This window comes from Bufo bufo, chromosome 3 (genome assembly GCF_905171765.1).
Source record: "Bufo bufo chromosome 3, aBufBuf1.1, whole genome shotgun sequence".
Lineage (NCBI taxonomy): Eukaryota > Metazoa > Chordata > Amphibia > Anura > Bufonidae > Bufo > Bufo bufo.
The window spans coordinates 201,086,051-201,106,251 of NC_053391.1; the positions used below are offsets into that span (position 1 = coordinate 201,086,051).

The window sequence follows — 20,201 nt, forward strand, 5'->3', positions numbered from 1 at the left end:
TCCAGGTCTGGGAGGAGATCCCTCAGGAGACCGTCCGCCACCTCATCAGGAGCATGCACAGGCGTTGTAGGGAGGTCATACAGGCACGTGGAGGCCACACACACTACTGAGCCTCATTTTGACTTGTTTTAAGGACATTACATCAAAGTTGGATCAGCCTGTAGTGTGTTTTTCCACTTTAATTTTGAGTGTGACTCCAAATGCAGACCTCCATGGGTTGAAAAATTTGATTTCCATTTTTTTTATTTTTGTGTGATTTTGTTGTCAGCACATTCAACTATGTAAAGAACAAAGTATTTCAGAAGAATATTTAATTAACTCAGATCTAGGATGTGTTATTTTTGTGTTCCCTTTATTTTTTTGAGCAGTGTATTTAGTTTTTTCAAAGAAGAGGCAGCACTCCAGGATAAAAGTGAAAAACGACCCGCTTTATTTCCCCTGTGCAACGTTTCAACTGCTCATTGCAGTCTTTCTCAAGCATAGTAATTGGTGTCACAGCATCTACATATATACCCACAATGCCTTGTGAGTCAATTTAACAAAGTGATTAACAATAACATGATCAATTATATAAAAAACATAGGTTACATTAAAATTTTACATAGTTATATGTGAATTCAATATACATGTCATATAGCAAAGTCAGGATGTGCATACATAGTGAAAATCCATAATTAATTTTCCAGAAATCGCAAACATACATCACTTTATTCATAAAGTGCCTCGTGCTTTGATTACAGTGATCACCTTAATGTGCTAATGAAGCGGTCATTCGGCCGCGTGACTTAAAAGAAAAAAGGAAAAACACTTACACAGTGGAGTTTCATAATGGCAGCCATCTCGGCGTCCACGATCCCACATTGCGCATGCTCGGTAACCTAGCAGCTCGTGTATACAATCAATGACCACGCTCAGTTGTGACGTCGATCATGATGCACGCACCAGCCGCCCGGCCCCTCCCCTGAAGCGTGACAGTTCGGGAGGCGAAGCTCCCATGTCCGGCCTCCAGATCACATGACGAATCATGTGAGCCATCGCCTGGCAACCAGGAAGCACTCGGTCTAGTTCCATCTATGTCTATGGATGTAGGCTATGAAGATATCGGGTGTGGACAACACTCTGTGCCTTGTAGTCCTATAGGTGTGTATGGATGGCCACTTACGTGATACATCCATATATACCGCACCCTCTTGTCTCTCTTGAATACATGTAATGACCCTGATTGGGACTACAATCCTCCGGTATTTATGGCTTGACATCCTGATTTATTTATAATAATAATTATTTACAACAATCATCTGCAGCAATCTAGCTAATAGTAACTAACAACCCGATCATTCCCTATGTGGTTTTTTATTCCCTTATATGGGCCTCATTGTTGTGCTTTGACCGACCCTGGAAATGTGATACGCCGGGAGGGCGAGTGCTTCCTGGTTGCCAGGCGACGGCTCACATGATTCGTCATGTGATCTGGAGGCCGTACATGGGAGCTTCGCCTCCCGAACTGTCACACTTCAGGGGAGGGCCGGGCGGCTGGTGTGTGCATCATGATCGACGTCACAACTGAGCGCGGTCATTGATTGTATACACGAGCTGCTAGGTTACCGAGCATGCGCAATGTAGGACCGGGGACGCCGAGACGGCTGCCATTATGAAACTCCACTGTGTAAGTGTTTTTTCTTTTAAGTCACGCGGCCGAATGACCGCTTCATTAGCACATTCAGGTGATCACTGTAATCAAAGCACGAGGCACTTTATGAATGTGAAAGTGATGTATGTTTGCGATTTCTGGAAAATTAATTATGGATTTTCACTATGTATGCACATCCTGACTTTGCTATATGACATGTATATTGAATTCACATATAACTATGTAAAATTTTAATGTAACCTATGTTTTTTATATAATTGATCATGTTATTGTTAATCACTTTGTTAAATTGACTCACAAGGCATTGTGGGTATATATGTAGATGCTGTGACACCAATTACTATGCTTGAGAAAGACTGCAATGAGCAGTTGAAACGTTGCACAGGGGAAATAAAGTGGGTCGTTTTTCACTTTTATCCTGGAGTGCTGCCTCTTCTTTGAAAAAACTACAACATTTTTGACCGAATTGCCAAAGGTCAGAGGATTTTTTGCACCCGACTTCACCAACAAGTGCTGCTGTCCTTTCTTTGTGTTATATATATATATATATATATATACACTCACCTAAAGAATTATTAGGAACACCTGATCTATTTCTCATTAATGCAATTATCTAGTCAACCAATCACATGGTAGTTGCTTCAATGCATTTAGGGGGGTGGTCCTGGTCAAGACAATCTCCTGAACTCCAAACTGAATGTCAGAATGGGAAAGAAAGGTGATTTAAGCAATTTTGAGCGTGGCATGGTTGTTGGTGCCAGACGGGCCGGTCTGAGTATTTCACAATCTGCTCAGTTACTGGGATTTTCACGCACAACCATTTCTAGGGTTCACAAAGAATGGTGTGAAAAGGGAAAAACATCCAGTATGCGGCAGTCCTGTGGGCAAAAATGCCTTGTGGATGCTAGAGGTCAGAGGAGAATGGGCCGACTGATTCAAGCTGATAGAAGAGCAACGTTGACTGAAATAACCACTCGTTACAACCGAGGTATGCAGCAAAGCATTTGTGAAGCCACAACACGCACAACCTTGAGGCGGATGGGCTACAACAGCAGAAGACCCCACCGGGTACCACTCATCTCAACTACAAATAGGAAAAGGAGGCTACAATTTGCACGAGCTCACCAAAATTGGACTGTTGAAGACTGGAAAAATGTTGCCTGGTCTGATGAGTCTCGATTTCTGTTGAGACATTCAAATGGTAGAGTCCGAATTTGGCGTAAACAGAATGAGAACATGTATCCATCCTCTGATGGCTACTTCTAGCAGGATAATGCACCATGTCACAAAGCTCGAATCATTTCAAATTGGTTTCTTGAACATGACAATGAGTTCACTGTACTAAAATGGCCCCCACAGTCACCAGATCTCAACCCAATAGAGCATCTTTGGGATGTGGTGGAACGGGAGCTTCGTGCCCTGGATGTGCATCCCTCAAATCTCCATCAACTGCAAGATGCTATCCTATCAATATGGGCCAACATTTCTAAAGAATGCTATCAGCACCTTGTTGAATCAATGCCACTTAAAATTAAGGCAGTTTTGAAGGCAAAAGGGGGTCCAACACCGTATTAGTATGGTGTTCCTAATAATTCTTTAGGTGAGTGTGTGTGTATATATATATATATATATATATATATATATATATACATACAATGACGAGCGCATAAACTGTAAAAAAAAATCTATTTTGTGGTAATACTGTACCATTGCCAGAAAAAAATTACTAGTTATCAAAGGTGCAGTGTCGTTCAAAGCAATAAAACAAAGGTATGCTAAGAATTATGTGATGTGATCTTTCAGGTGGAAAAAATTCGGAAAGCCATTGATAAAGAATTCAGAGCTGTAACTGACATTAAAGATCTTAAGGTAAGGTTTTGTGCACATAGCCTGATTTCTTTAATTGCCATATCATTATTTCTTTCATATTAAATTTGGAAGCTGTGTGATCCTAACTGACAGACACACGTCTCTAAGATCTGTCAGGCGCTGAAGATAGCATGGCTATATTCTTGCTGTCAAAAACTTGACCGAAGCACTTGAAGTGTGAACAGAGCTTTAAATGGTTAATAACTTTTCAATGAACTTTGTAAGTCAGTAGTACAGATAAATATAAGAAACCCTGTAATATATCCACTTTCTCCACTTAACAGCCCCCCCCCCAAAAAAAAAAAAATATTCTAACAAAACATACTGTTAGTTACATGCTCCCTATAGAAGGATATAGAAGGGGAGGAGGAGTGAGCGAATCATTAATCTCTTTCAAGCTGGAGAATGTTGGTGTGTTTGATAAAGGAGCATTTTGTTTCTGATAAGACATATTACAAAGTTTCTTACATTTACCTGCATTGAAAAGTTAGAGACCATTTTAAAAATCTGCTAGTATTCAAGATAGATGTTAAATTGTTGCCATATCCAGCCAATTCTGTTTTTTGGATCTGCAGGTAAATATGTAATGTGTATGCTGATTAAAAGGAATCCATACCCCATAACAAAGCTGTCATTGGCACCCCGCACAGACTTTCTCCAGGCAGATGACCTGTAACTTCATTGGCACAGAAATAGAACATGCAATCTTTACTCTCCTTTTAGGCTAGGGCTACACGATGACATGTGTCGCATGACATTTTGTCGCACCAATATCACGTGCCAATTTTTATAATGATAGCCTATGGTGTCGCACTGCGACATACTGCGACACGACAGTAGCAAAAAATTCATCCAAGATGGATTTTTCTGTGACTGTCGCGTCACAGTCACAGCATGCCGCAGTGCGACACCATAGACTATCATTATAGAAATTGTCGTGCGACAAATGTTGCAGTGTAGTTTTGCCCTATGTGTCGCGCGACACATGTCGTCATGTAGCCCTAGCCTAAAGGTTTATACTAGTAATAGCAGATTATCCACCTCCAGTAGATGGGGATAACTGCTGAGAACCCACTGGTCACGAGAATAAGGGACCATAGAACTGCAAACGTTCAGCTATATCTGGGAGTCCCATAGAAAGTAAATGGAGCAGCAGCTTATTTGCTGGAAATGCTGTTCCATTGAGTTGAGGGTTTCCTATTCCCATGATTGGTAGCAGTACCAACAGTTAAACCCTCACAGAAAAAGGAATTATTCCATATCCAGTGAATAGGAGATACATTGCTATTACTGGAATACCCCTTTTAAGAAATTAAAATGATCTTGTAGTTCATAAGAGAGTTTGAACAAAGTTCAGATTGTGAACAGAAGGAACTGGGCACTCTCAGATATCTCGATCAATACTGAATTTATTTATACGATAAACCTAGTACTACCCAATTGAGGAGTAGACTAAAAACAATAAATTATCGGCTAGAACATAAAAATCGAGGACATCTACAATAGAATAAAATAGAATCGATAATAAAATCTATAAAAAAATCGCTGAATACAAAACAAAGTAGCTAGACACTTATCAAGATCGAAGACATCTACAATAGAATAAAATAACACAATAAAATCAATGATGGAATAATCGCTGAATACAAAACAAAGTGCAAATACTAATGTCTCTGACTTGAACAATAGTAGAACAGCATACACATGTAGCAGCAATCAATAGTGTGCAATGAAAGATCTCGAGGTCCTAAGGATCGATGCTTATTCGAATATAGGTATGAGTTTGATGGTAAATGTCTTAATCCAATAAGAATCGATGTTTGATCGAATAAGGTTGGTTAATAAGAACTCAATCACATAGGAAAACTTTTGTTTTGCTCTTCCCCAACAAGCAGTACTAGCGGCGTCCCGCTATGTTGAATTCTCAGTGGCGTCCTGCTGAAATAATTCACTATATAAAATAATCAGCAGGCACTCACCATCTGAATTTCACATGTCACGCAATCGAAATAATTCACTGTGTGTTCCCAGCACACATAAGCCGGCATAAAAGATCGAACGATCTTACCATTCGATGGAGCAAGTGCCCAAATATTGCTCTGGACGTTGGTCTTTGAGTATAGTCGACCGTAGTCTTGCGAACTTCTTCCGTCTAAACTCCCACGCCGGCGACTTGTTTGCACTTGGACCTCGATAATTGTACATGGTCTCTAGTTCAGCAAGATTTCAGCCACCTAACTCGCGGCAGATGGTAATAAATGGGCTTCATGACACTTAGCAAGTGGTTCTTTTGGGGGATTATAACGAGACGCGTTTCGGGGTATTGAATAACCCCTTCCTCAGTGGTTGCAAGTCCCCCCAGAATGCCCCTCTTTTATAGGGGTTCTGATGTCATACAAAGTCTGGTCTGGATCTTTTTGTTGTCAGAACCAGATAGTAGTTTTAGTATCGATCCTTTACTCGAATATGGTAAATACTGCTATATGTGAATAATAACTTAGACATCAGTATACAAATATGAATACATATAACCATCTAATTGATCTTCACCATAAAATAAAGAAATATAGAAGGAATAATAAAACCAGTCAAAAAATGCCAAAGCAATATTGTAGCTCAAAATCCCAACATACAGTTACACAGACTTAGTTGTCCTTTCAATTGGTATAAAAAACGCATCGGGTCCCATGCGGTACCAGTGCGGTATTGTTGCGATTTTGTGTATAAATTGCTAAATAGATCGATCTCAATAATCCTTCTTCCAAATAGGGGTATATTCAGTACCCCGAAACGCGTCTGGTTTTAATCCCCCAAAGGACCACTTGCTAAGTGTGATGAAGAAAACTTATACGAAAGTGCCCATTTAATACCGTCTGCCGCAAGTTAGGTGGCTGAAATCTTGCTGAACTAGAGACCATGTACAATTATCGAGGTCCACATGCAAACAAGTCGCCGGCGTGGGAGTTTAGACGGAAGAAGTTCGCAAGACTACGGTCGACTATACTCAAAGACCAACGTCCAGAGCAATATTTGGGCACTTGCTCCATCGAATGGTAAGATCGTTCGATCTTTTATGCCGGCTTATGTGTGCTGGGAACACAGTGAATTATTTCAGCGGGACGCCGCTGAGACTTCAACATAGCGGGACGCCGCTAGTACTGCTTGTTGGGGAAGAGCAAAACAAAAGATTTCCTATGTGATTGAGTTCTTATTAACCAACCTTATTCGATCAAACATCGATTCTTATTGGATTAAGACATTTACCATCAAACTCATACCTATATTCGAATAAGCATGGATCCTTAGGATCTCGAGATCTTTTATTGCACACTATTGATTGCTGCTACATGTGTATGCTGTTCTACTATTGTTCAAGTCAGAGACATTAGTATTTGCACTTTCTTTTGTATTCAGCGATTACTCCATCATTGATTTTATTGTGTTATTTTATTCTATTGTAGATGTCTTCGATCTTGATGAGCGTCTAGCTACTTTGTTTTGTATTCAGCGATTTTTTTATCGATTTTATTATCGATTCTATTTTATTTTATTGTACATGTCCTTGATTTTTATGTTCTAGCCGATAATTTATTGTTTTTAGTCTACCCCTCAATTGGGTAGTACTAGGTTTATTGTATAAATAAATTCAGTATTGGTCGAGATATCTGAGAGTGCCCAGTTCCTTCTGTTCTCATTGCTACTTAATTGAGTAGATAGGGTGAACCTACTCTACTGAGAGCACCTCATATGATCTCTGGTTCCTCCTGTGCGCCACATCATTTATATTTTCTATTCTAAAGTTCAGATTGTTCTGTATTCAGGGGCAGATTATGGGCACCATGGGTCCTGGGCTGTATGGGAGGTGTGAGCCACCCTTCAGCCCAGTACACCCACCAAAAAAATGCGCCAAACACACATTTACATGTGATAACAGACATGGATCTGAGTACAGATAATGTAGTACATGTTGCCTGCAAGCCCACTGGGTAAGATCATCAGGAGGATGTTCTGTGCAGCGCTCTCAAATCTGGCACCAGCTTTCATAGCCCAACACAGAACATGCAGGACCTCATGAGGACAGGGACGTTAGGAGTATGGCTTGTGACTGTTCAGCGTTGCAAACTTTCATGGGGCCCACTGGAGCACTGGGCCCTGGGCAGTAGCCCAGATTGCCCTCACTATAACCTGCACCTGTCTATATTACTGGTCTTCTAGCAGCTTTAAATTTTTATTATCTCATTTTGTTTATAACCATATTCAAGAGGTAGTACATTTCTTTGTGCATTGAGCGTGTTATAGTTTAGTATGACAGATGTTGAATCACTTTATCAGATTGGATCTGTGGAAGAGTTCCAGGGTCAGGAACGGAGAGTGATCCTTATATCTACAGTGCGGAGTTCTATGGATTATGTCAAACTTGACGAAGACTTCAGTCTTGGATTTTTAAAAAACCCTAAGGCAAGTAGGAAGAGGTTTGGCTCAACAATATGTGCTGTTCCCATTAATGACTTGCTAAAAACATCACTGAGCTCTGTAATAGCCTTTTTCTAGTTAGAGCTGTAAATTTGTGTACTTGGGGTACTCCAGGGGCGTTGTTAGGGCCTGAAGACATCCGGGGCACGAGCCCACGTGAAGCCACGCACTCATTGCCACCGGGAGGGGGGGGGGCTTCATAGTAGTTATTAACCCCTTTCAGCAGTCCCCCCTTCAGTGAATGGGGGACTGCTGAATGGGGTTAATAACTAAAGTGAAGGGCCTAGCCGTCTGGGCAACCCCACAGATCATCCTAACCTATGGTCAGCCTAATTTAAAATTAAGCAAACCCCCCAACTATAAACTAATCACAGAAGTTGGAACCCATCAACCCCCCTTGTACTTGTTCCGCTACTTGCAGGCTGCATGGGCATGAGTTCAGAACTTCAGTCACTACGGTCTGCAATTCTGTTCTGCGGCGCGTGATCCCGCGAGACCCGTGACCTCCTGCGGCGGGTCTCGCGGGATCACGCGCCGCAGAACAGAATTGCGGACTGAAGTGACTGAAGTTCTGAACTCATGCCCACCCAGCCTGAAAGTAGCGAAACAAGTACAAGGGGGGTTGGGGGATGATCTGTGGGATTGCCCAGGATGACACATACTGTATATAGCATCTTATGCTATATGTGTCATCAACAGATCCACCCCATGACAGTGTCATCCACAGATCCCCCTCCCTATAACAGTGTCATCCACAGATCCCCCTCCCCATAACAGTGCCATCCACAGATACCCCTCCCCGCCGCTTACAGGAGTATACATTTATAAACTGTAATCCGTATCCTGCAGTAACTTTAACTTTAAATCAGCGCTCATCTCTTTACTACCTTACACTCAGCTCTAGACAGTAACAGGCGGTGCGGGCGGCAGCACTCACTCACTGACGTTACGCGCCTGTGCCGCCTAGTGGGAAGAGCAGGTGCGTGATGTCAGTGAGTGAGCGTCGCCCTCACTGCCTGTTACCGGAGCGGAGTGTAACATAGTAAAGAGATGAGCGCTGATTTAAAGTTACTGCAGGATACGGATTACAGTTTATAAATGTTTACTCCTGTGAGTGGCGGGCCCGGTGTAGAGTAGCACAGGAGAGTCAGAGCGGAGAGCGCTGTGACTTCTATTGCGGCCAGAGCAACACCCCCGCCGGCCCTGCATTCGGGGCACTGGACAAAACATCCGGGGCTCCAGCCCTAATTGTTTTGACCTAACGACGCCCCTGGGGTACTCATGAACATACTCCTCATCCCAGCTCTCGCTACCTTTTAGATTGACCTTTCTGGATCTTAACAGTATGGACAGTAGTTCTATTTTATTTGTTGGAACTGTTTTGCACATGCACCACTGGTCACTAAGGCCTCATGCACACGACCGTATTTTTTCACGGTCCGCAAAATGGGGTTCCGTTTTTCTGTGATCCGTGACCGTTTTTCCGTCCGTGGGTCTTCCTTGATTTTTGGAGGATCCACGGACAAGAAAAAAAAGTTGTTTTGGTGTCCGCCTGGCCGTGCGGAGCCAAACGGATCGGTCCTGAATTACAATGCAAGTCAATGGGGACGGATCCGTTTGACGTTGACACAATATGGTGCAATTTCAAACGGATCCGTCCCCCATTGACTTTCAATGTAAAGTCAGGAGTTAATATACCATAGGATCTGAGTTTTCTCCAATCCGATGGTATATTTAAACTTGAAGTGTCCCCATCACCATGGGAACGCCTCTATGTTAGAATAAACCATCGGATTTGAGTTACATCGAAACTCAGATTCGACAGTATATTCTAACACAGAGGCGTTCCCATAGTGATGGGGACGCTTCTAGTTAGAATATACTACGAACTGTGTACATGACTGCCCCCTGCTGCCTGGCAGCACCCGTTCTTTTACAGGGGCTGTGATCAGCACAATTAACCCTTCAGGTGCCGCACCTGAAGGGGTTAATTGTGCGTATCATAGCCCCCTGTAAGAGATCAGGGGCTGCCAGGCAGCAGGGGGCAGACCCCCCTCCCTCCCCAGTTTGAATATCATTGGTGGCCAGTGTGCGGCCCCCCCTCTATTGTAATATCATTGGTGGCCAGTGTGCGGCCTCCCCCGCCCCCCCTCCCTCTATTGTAATATCATTAGTGGCCAGTGTGCGCCCCCCCCCCGCCCCCCCTATTGTAATATCATTGGTGGCCAGTGTGCGGCCTCCCCCGCCCCCCCTCCCTCTATTGTAATATCATTGGTGGCCAGTGTGCGGCCCCCCCGGGCCCCCCCTCTATTGTATTAATATCATTGGTGGCCAGTGTGCGGCCTCCCCTCTCCCCCCCCCCCCGATCATTGGTGGCAGCGGAGAGTTCCGATCGGAGTCCCAGTTTAATCGCTCTGGGGCTACGATCGGTAACCATGGCAACCAGGACGCTACTGCAGGCCTGGTTGCCATGGTTACTTAGCAATATTACAATATTAGAAGCATCATACTTACCTGCTGGCTGCTGCGCTGTCTGTGACCGGCCGGGAGCTCCTCCTACTGGTAAGTGACAGGTCTGTGCGGCGCATTGCTTAATGATCTGTCACTTACCAGTAGGAGGAGCTCCCGGCCGGTCACAGACAGCGCAGCAGCCAGCAGGTAAGTATGATGCTTCTAATATTGTAATATTGCTAAGTAACCATGGCAACCAGGCCTGCAGTAGCGTCCTGGTTGCCATGGTTACCGATCGGAGCCCCAGAGCGATTAAACTGGGACTCCGATCGGAACTCTCCGCTGCCACCAATGATCGGGGGGGGGGGGAGAGGGGAGGCCGCACACTGGCCACCAATGAACCAATGATATTAATACAATAGAGGGGGGGCCGGGGGGGGCCGCACACTGGCCACCAATGATATTACAATAGAGGGAGGGGGGGCGGGGGAGGCCGCACACTGGCCACCAATGATATTACAATAGGGTGGGCCGGGGGGGGCGCACACTGGCCACCAATGATATTACAATAGAGGAAGGGGGGGCGAGGGAGGCCGCACACTGGCCACCAATGATATTCAAACTGGGGAGGGAGGGGGGTCTGCCCCCTGCTGCCTGGCAGCCACTGATCTCTTATAGGGGGCTATGATATGCACAATTAACCCCTTAGGGGTTAATTGTGCGGATCACAGCCCCCTGTAAGAGATCGGGTGCTGCCAGGCAGCAGGGGGCAGTCATGTACACAGTTTGTAGTATATTCTAACTAGAAGCGTCCCCATCACTATGGGAACGCCTCTGTGTTAGAATATACTGTCGGATATGAGTTTTCACGAAGTGAAAACTCATCTCTGAAAAAGCTTTTATGCAGACGGATCTTCCAAAATCTTGTGTGCATCCGTGTTCTTTCACGGACCCATTGACTTGAATGAGTCCGTGAACCGTTGTCCGTCAAAAAAATAGGACAGGTCTTATTTTTTGGACGGACAGGAAACACGGATCACGGATGCGGCTGCAAAACTATGCATTTTCCGATTTTTCCACGGATCCATTGAAGGTCAATGGGTCCGCGAAAAAAAACGGAAAACGGCACAACGGCCACGGATGCACACAACGGTCGTGTGCATGAGGCCTTAAAGTGATTTTAAAAGTGATGGAAAATTAAAGAGTATGTACACCTTTTGGGGTTTTTATAATTATTATTGCTTTGTACTCATTTTCAGCATAACATTTTTTTTTTTTTAAATTGGTCTTTATTAAAAACTAGCCGGATAACCTGGCTTCGCATGGGTATATTTCGACTATTTCATTTAATGTTTGTGTGTGACATTAAAAGATATTGACAGTATCAACTATAACAGTGACATCTACAGTACCCCACCCCCTTAACAGTGACCTCCACAACCCCCCACCCCTTAACACTGACCCCCCCCCCCCCCACAGTGCCACGTCTCCTTTAAGATGGGACCTCCACAGCTGCCCACCCCCTTAACTTTGACCTTCACAGCAGCCTGCCCCTTTAACAGTGAGTTCCACAGCACCCCACCCCCTTAACAGTGACCTCCACAGCACCCACCACTTAACACTGACCATAGGTTACAGTCCCCTTAACTGTGACCTCCACCATTCCTGGCCCCCTTAACCCCTTAGGGGCCGGGCTCATTTTCACCTTAAGGACCAGGCCATTTTTTGCAAATCTGACCAGTGTCACTTTATGTACGAATAACTTTAAAACGCTTTGACTTATCCAGGCCATTCTGAGATAGTTTTTTTCGTCACATATTGTACTTCATGACACTGGTAAAATGGAGTAAAAAAATTCATTTTTATATACAAAAAGATACCAAATTTGCCAACAATTTGGAATAATTAGCAAATTTCCAAGTTTCAATTTCTCTACTTCTATAAGACATAGTAATACCTACAAAAATAGTTATTACTTTACATTCCCCATATGTCTACTTCATGTTTGGATAATTTTGGGAATGACATTTTATTTTTTGGGGATGTTACAAGGCTTAGTAGCAAAACTTTACATTTTTCAGAAATTTTCAAAAACCCACTTTTCAAGGAACAGTTCAGGTCTGAAGTCACTTTGTGAGGCTTACATAATAGAAACCACCCAAAAATGACCCCATTCTAGAAACTACACCCCTCGAGGTATTCAAAACTGATTTTCAAACTTTGTTAACCCTTTAGGCGTTCCACAAGAATTAATGGAAAATGAAGATACAATTTCAAAATTTCACTTTTTTGGCAGATTTTCCATTTTAATATATTTTTTTCCAGTTACAAAGCAAGGGTTAACAGCCAAGCAAAACTCAATATTTATGGCTCTGATTCTGTTGTTTACAGAAACACCCCATATGTGGCCGTAAACCGCTGTACGGCAAACGGCAGGGCGGAGAAGGAAAGGAATGCCATACGATTTTTGGAAGGCAGATTTTGCTGGACTGGTTTTTTGACACCATGTCTTATTTGAAGCCCCCCTGATGCACCCCTTGAGTAGAAACTCCAAAAAAGTGACCCCATTCTAGAAACTACACCCCTCAAGGTATTCAAAACTGATTTTACAAACTTTGTTAACCCTTTAGGTGTTCCACAAGAATTAATGGAAAATAGAGATACAATTTCAAAATTTCACTTTTTTGACAGATTTTCATTTTATACATTTTTTTTTCCAGTTACAAAGCAAGGGTTAACAGCCAAACAAAACTCAATATTTATGGCTCAGATTCTGTAGTTTACATAAACACTCTATATGTGGTCGTAAACCGCTGTATGGGCACACGGCAGGCGCAGAAGGAAAAGGAATGCCATACGGTTTTTGGAAGGCAGATTTTGCTGGACTGTTTTTTTGACACCATGTCCCATTTGAAGCCCCCCTGATGCACCCCTAGAGTAAAAACTCCAAAAAAGTGACCCCATTTTAGAAACTACGGGATAGGGTGGCAGTTTTGTTGGTACTATTTTAGGGTACATATAATTTTTTTGCTTGCTCTATATTACACTTTTTGTGAGGCAAGGTAACAAGAAATAGCTGTTTTGGCACCGTTTTTATTTTTTGTTATTTACAGCATTCATCTGACAGGTTAGATCATGTGGTATTTTTATCACGGATGCAGCGATACCTAATAGGCCTCATGCACACGACCGTTGTGTGCATCCGCGGCCGTTGTTCGGTTTTCAGTTTTTTTTCACGGACCCATTGACTTTCAATGGGTCCGTGGAAAAATCGAAAAATGCACCGTTTTGCAGCCGCATCCGTGATCCGTGTTTCCTGTCCGTCAAAAGAATATGACCAGTCCTATTTTTTTGACGGACAACGGTTCACGGACCCATTCAAGTCAATTGGTCCGTGAAAAAACACGGATGCACACAAGATTGGCATCCGCGTCTGTGGTCCGTGGCCGTAGGCTACTTTCACACAGACGGATCCGCAGATTTGTCTGCATAAAAGCTTTTTCAGAGCTGAGTTTTCACTTCGTGAAAACTCAGATCCGACAGTATATTCTAACACAGAGGCGTTCCCATAGGGATGGGGACGCTTCTAGTTAGAATATACTTTGAACTGTGTACATGACTGCCCCCTGCTGCCTGGCAGCACCCGATCTCTTACAGGGGGCTGTGATCCGCACAATTAACCCCTCAGGTGCAGCACCTAAGGGGTTAATTGTGCATATCATAGCCCCCTGTAAGAGATCAGGTGCTGCCAGGCAGGAGGGGGCACACCCCCCTCCTTCCCCAGTTTTAAATTCATTGGTGGCCAGTGCAGGCCCCCCTCCCGCCCCTGTAGTACTGTAGATTCATTGGTGGCCAGTGCGGCCCCCCTCCCTCCCCTGTAGTACTGTAGATTCATTGGTGGCCAGTGGGCCCCCCCTCCCTCCCCCTCCTAATTAAAATCTTGGTGGCAGCGGAGAGTTCCGATCGGAGTCCCAGTTTAATCGCTGGGGCTCCGATCGGTAACCATGGCAACCAGGATGCTGCTGCAGACCTGGTTGCCATGGTTACTTAGCAATTTTTAGAAGCATTATACTTACCTGCGAGGCTGCGATGTCTGTGTCCGGCCGGGCGCTCCTTCTACTGGTAAGTGACAGGTCTGTGCTATAAGCAATGCGCCGCATAGACCTTTCACTTACCAGTAGGAGGAGCGCCCGGCCGGTCACAGACATCGCAGCTTGCAGGTAAGTATAATGCTTCTAAAAATTGCCTAATATGTATACTCCCCCCCCCCCTATTTTTTACCAATTTTTTTTTAACTTTATTTGGGGAAAATGACTTTTTTGTTTATTTTTACTTGAAACGTCTAATACTTTACAATGCATTCCAATACTTCTGTATTGGAATGCATTGGCTGTATGAGTAATACAGTGAGTAATACTCATACAGCTTCCGGCCTGTGAGATCCAGGGGGCTGGATCTCACAGGCTCGTCACCGGAAGGCAGCGTGATGCCTTCCTTAGGCATCACGCTGCCTTCCATGCCATCGGGTCCCCCTACAGCCCCACGGGGACCCGATGGCACCTGCGCCCACCGCCACTGCACCATAAAAAACCGCAAACCACAGGTCTGAATTGACCTGCGGTTAGCGGCGATCACCGTCACGGGACCCCCCGCGCATTTAGCCAAGGTGCCTGCTCAATGATGTGACAAGGTGCCTGCTCAATGAAATACACATGACGTACCGGTACGTTATGTATCCTTAAGTACCGGGACAACATGCCGTACCGGTACTTTATGTGTCCCAAACAGGTTAAGAGACCTCCACAGCAACTGCTCCTTTGACAGTGACTGCCACATAACCCTGCTCCCTTAAGGCTGGTTTCACACGGCGGGAAAATGTGCGGGTGCGTTGCGGGAACACCCGCAATTTTTCCGTGCGAGTGCAAAACATTGTAATGCGTTTTGCACGCGCGTGAGAAAAATCGCGCATGTTTGGTACCCAAACCCGAACTTCTTCACAGAAGTTCGGGCTTGGGATCGGTGTTCTGTAGATTGTATTATTTTCCCTTATAACATGGTTATAAGGGAAAATAATAGCATTCTGAATACAGAATGCAAAGTAAAACAAAAAATAAAATAAAAAATTTAACTCACCTTAGTCCACTTGATCGCGTAGCCGGCATCTCCAGAATGCAAAGTAAAAAAAAAATTAACTCACCTTAGTCCACTTGATCGCGTAGCCGGCATCTCCTTCTGTCTCCTTTGTTGAATAGGACCTGTGGTGAGCATTAAGTACAGTTACAGGACCTTTGATTACGTCACTCCGGTCATCAAATGATCCATCACCATGGTAAAAGGTCATGTGACATACCATGTGATGACCGGAGTGACGTCATCAAAGGTCCTGTAACTGTACTTAATGCTCACCACAGGTCCTATTCAACAAAGGAGACAGAAGGAAATGCCGGCTACGCGATCAAGTGGACTAAGGTGAGTTAAATTATTTTTTCTTTTTTTTTAACCCCTCCAGCCCTATTTTACTTTGCATTCTGTATTCAGAATGCTATTATTTTTCCTTATAACCATGTTATAAGGGAAAATAATAATGATCGGGTCTCCATCCCAATCGTCTCCTAGCAAACGTGCGTGAAAATCGCACCGCATCCGCACTTGCTTGCGGATGCTTGCGATTTTCACGCAACCCCATTCACTTCTATGGGGCCTGCGTTGCGTGAAAAACGCAGAATATAGAGCATGCTGCGATTTTCACGCAACGCATAAGTGATGCGTGAAAATCACCGCTCATCTGAACAGCCCCATAGAAATGAATAGGTCGGTATTCAGTGCGGGTGCAATGCGTTCACCTCACGCATCGCATCCGCTCGGAATACTCGCCCGTGTTCAAGGGGCCTAACAGTGACCTCACTGTACCCTGCTGCCCCTTTAATAGTGGCCTCCACAGTCCCCTCCTCCCTTAATACTGACCTCCACAGTGCCTGCTCTTTAACATTTACCTCCACAGCGGCCGCCTCTTTATTAGTGACCTCCAAAGAGCTCCGTTCCCTTAAAATGTGACCTCCACAACACCCTGACCCTTAACACTGACCTCCATAGCGGACCGTCCCCTTAACGGTGACCTCCACAGCATCCCGCCCGCTTAAGTGACCTCCACAATGTCCCGCCCCTTTTATTAGTGACCTCCCCAGTACCACGTCTCCTTAACATTGATTTCCATCAGACCCTGTCCCCTTAACAGTAGCCTCTACAACAATCTGCCCCTTAACACTGACCTCCATAGCAGACCATCCCTTTAATTGTGACCCTCACAGCAGCCTGCCCCTAGCAAACATCCATATGCATTCAGCTTTATATCATTTATAAATATATATAATATTTAATAAATATATATATATATATATATATATAAATATTTCATAAATAATAAAAAATAAAAATAATATATATATACAGTTGCAATAAATAGTATGTGAACCCTTTGGAATGATATGGATTTCTGCACAAATTGGTCATAAAATGTGATCTGATCTTTATCTAAGTCACAACAATAGACAATCACAGTCTGCTTAAACTAATAACACACGAAGAATTAAATGTTACCATATTTTTATTAAATACACCATGTAAACATTCACAGTGCAGGTGGAAAAACTATGTTAACCCCTAGACTAATGACATCTCCAAGAGCTAATTGGAGTGAGGTGTCAGCCAACTGTAGTCCAATCAATGAGATGAGATTGGAGGTGTTGGTTACAGCTGCCTTGCCCTATAAAAAACACACACCAGTTCTGGGTTTGCTTTTCACAAGAAGCATTGCCTGATGTGAATGATGCCTTGCACAAAAGAGCTCTCAGAAGACCTACGATTAAGAATTGTTGACTTGCATAAAGCTGGAAAGAGTTATAAAAGTATCTCCAAAAGCCTTGCTGTTTATCAGTCTACGGTAAGACAAATTGTCTATAAATGGAGGAAGTTCAGCACTGCTGCTACTCTCCATAGGAATGGCCGTCCTGTAAAGATGACTGCAAGAGCACAGCGCAGTCTGCTCAATTAGGTGAAGAAGAATCCTAGAGTGTCAGCTAAAGACTTACAAAAGTATCTGGCATATGCTAACATCCCTGTTAGCGAATCTACGATACGTAAAACACTAAACAAGAATGGATTTCATGGGAGGATACCACAGAGGAAGCCACTGCTGTCCAAAAAAAACATTGCTGCACGTTTACAGTTTGCACAAGAACACCTGGATGTTCCACAGCAGTACTGGCAAAATATTCTGTGGACAGATGAAACCAAAGTTGAGTTCTTTGGAATAAACACACAACACTATGTGTGGAGAAAAAGAGGCACAGCACACCAACATCAAAGCCTCATCCCAACTGTGAAGTATGGTGGTGGGGGCATCATGGTTTGCGGCTGCTTTGCTGCAGCAGGGCCTGCACGGATTGCTATCATCGAAGGAAAAATGAATTCCCAAGTTTATCAAGACATTTTGCAGGAGAACTTAAGGCCATCTGTCCACCAGCTGAAGCTCAACAGAAGATGGGTGTTGCAACAGGACAACTAACCAAAGCATAGAAGTAAATCAACAACAGAATGACTTAAACAGAAAAAAATACGCCTTCTGGAGTGGCCCACTCAGAGTACTGACCTCAACCCGATTGAGATGCTGTGGCATGACCTCAAGAAAGCGATTCATACCAGACATCCCAAGAATATTGCTGAACTGAAACAGTTCTGTAAAGAGAAATGGTCAAGAATTACTCCTGACCGTTGTGCACGTCTGATCTGCAAATACAGGAAACGTTTGGCTGAAGTTATTGCTGCCAAAAGAGGTTCAACCAGTTATTAAATCCAAGGGTTCACATACTTTTTCCACCTGCACTGTGAATGTTTACATGGTGTGTTCAATAAAAACATGGTAACATTTAATTCTTTGTGTGTTATTAGTTTAAGCAGACTGTGATTGTCTATTGTTGTGACTTAGATGAAGATCAGATCACATTTTATGACCAATTTGTGCAGAAATCCATATCATTCCAAAGGGTTCACATACTTTTTCTTGCAACTGTATATATATATATATATATATATATATATATATACCGTATTTTTTTCTTTATAAGACGCACTTTTTTCCCCCTAAAAGTGAGGGGAAAATGTCCATGCGTCTTATAAAACGAATACTAGTGAGCGCTTCCATTATGGAAGTGCTCACTAGTATGTATTAGGACGTAGTGCGCGCACTATGACCTGACGCTGCACGCAGTCATGTGACAGTGCACTGCAGGCCGGGAAGATGGGAGCGCGACAGCTGCAGAGGAGCCGCGGCGCAGACCGGGGAGGGTAAGTATTACCTGAGCTTGCGGCGCTTCGCTCACCGCTCTGATGGGCTGATCTGAGGTCTAGGGGTACTGATGGGCTGATCTGAGGTCTGGGGGTACTGATGGGCTAAACTGAGGTCTGGGGGTACTGATGGGCTAATCTGGGGTCTGATGGGCTAATCTGAGGTCTGATGGGGTGTGATGGGCTAATTTGAGGCATGATGGGGGTCTGATGGGCTAATCTAAAGTCTGATGGGGTCTGATGGGCTAATCTGAGGACTGATGGGGGTCTGATGGGCTAATCTGAAGTCTGAAAAGGGTCTGATGGGCTAATATCAGGTCTGATAAGGCTCTGAGTAGGCTGATATGAGGTCTGATGGGAGAAAAAAAAATCTTATTTTCCTACTCTAAAATCTGGGGTGCGTCTTATAAAGCGAAAAATACTGTATATATTTAATATATATATATATATATATATATATAGAAACATAGAATGTGTTGGCAGATAAGAACCATTTGGCCCATCTAGTCTGCCCAATATACTGAATACTATGAATAGCCCCTGGCCCTATCTTATATAAAGGATGGCCTTATGCCTATCCCATGCATGCTTAAACTCCTTCACTGTATTTGCAGCTACCACTTCTGCAGGAAGGCTATTCCATGCATCCACTACTCTCTCAGTAAAGTAATACTTCCTGATATTACTTTTAAACCTTTGCCCCTCTAATTTAAAACTATGTCCTCTTGTAGCAGTTTTTCTTCTTTTAAATATTTTCTCCTCTTTTACCTTGTTCCCTTTATGTATTTAAAAGTTTCTATCATATTCCCTCTGTCTCGTCTTTCTTCCAAGCTATACATGTTAAGGCCCTTTAATCTTTCCTGGTAAGTTTTATCCTGCAATCCATGTACCAGTTTAGTAGCTCTTCTCTGAACTCTCTCCAAAGTATCAATATCCTTCTGGAGATATGGCCTCCAGTACTGAGCACAATACTACAAATGAGGTCTCACTAGTGCTCTGTAGAGCGGCATGAGCACCTCCCTCTTTCTACTGGTAATGCCTCTCCCTATACACCCAAGCATTCTGCTAGCATTTCCTGCTGCTCTATGACATTGTCTGCCTACCTTTAAGTCTTTAATAATATAATATACATTCTTTTTCTGTACAGAGCTGACATGCTCTAGAAGCACCCTTTGGATTTTCTGTCTTTCCATCAGACAGGAGCAGACGGACTCCTTATCTCTGCTCTCTGACATTATAAACACTAATTATAGCTCAGTGCTTATCTTGCTGCTAAGAATGTGACTTAAATAGTTTAAAGTGTTTATGACCTCTCACTTTGTGCTGGTTATCTAATTTCACACTAGCCGCTCAGAATGCATCAGTTTGGCACCGTTTGTCCTCCGCTCCGCTCAGCAGGCGGACCCCTGAACGC

At 43.7% G+C, this 20,201-nt stretch overlaps 1 protein-coding gene across 2 annotated transcripts in view; it reads left to right on the top strand.

The window, feature by feature from the left end:
• Positions 1-20,201, top strand: part of LOC120994971 (putative helicase MOV-10) — a 200,747-nt gene that overhangs the window by 171,656 nt on the left and 8,890 nt on the right. For both annotated transcript variants that reach the window (XM_040423883.1, XM_040423884.1), the window contains 2 exons: positions 3,455-3,520; positions 7,853-7,978. In XM_040423883.1, coding sequence (XP_040279817.1) covers positions 3,455-3,520; positions 7,853-7,978 — 192 coding nt within the window. The remainder of the gene's footprint in view (positions 1-3,454; positions 3,521-7,852; positions 7,979-20,201) is intronic.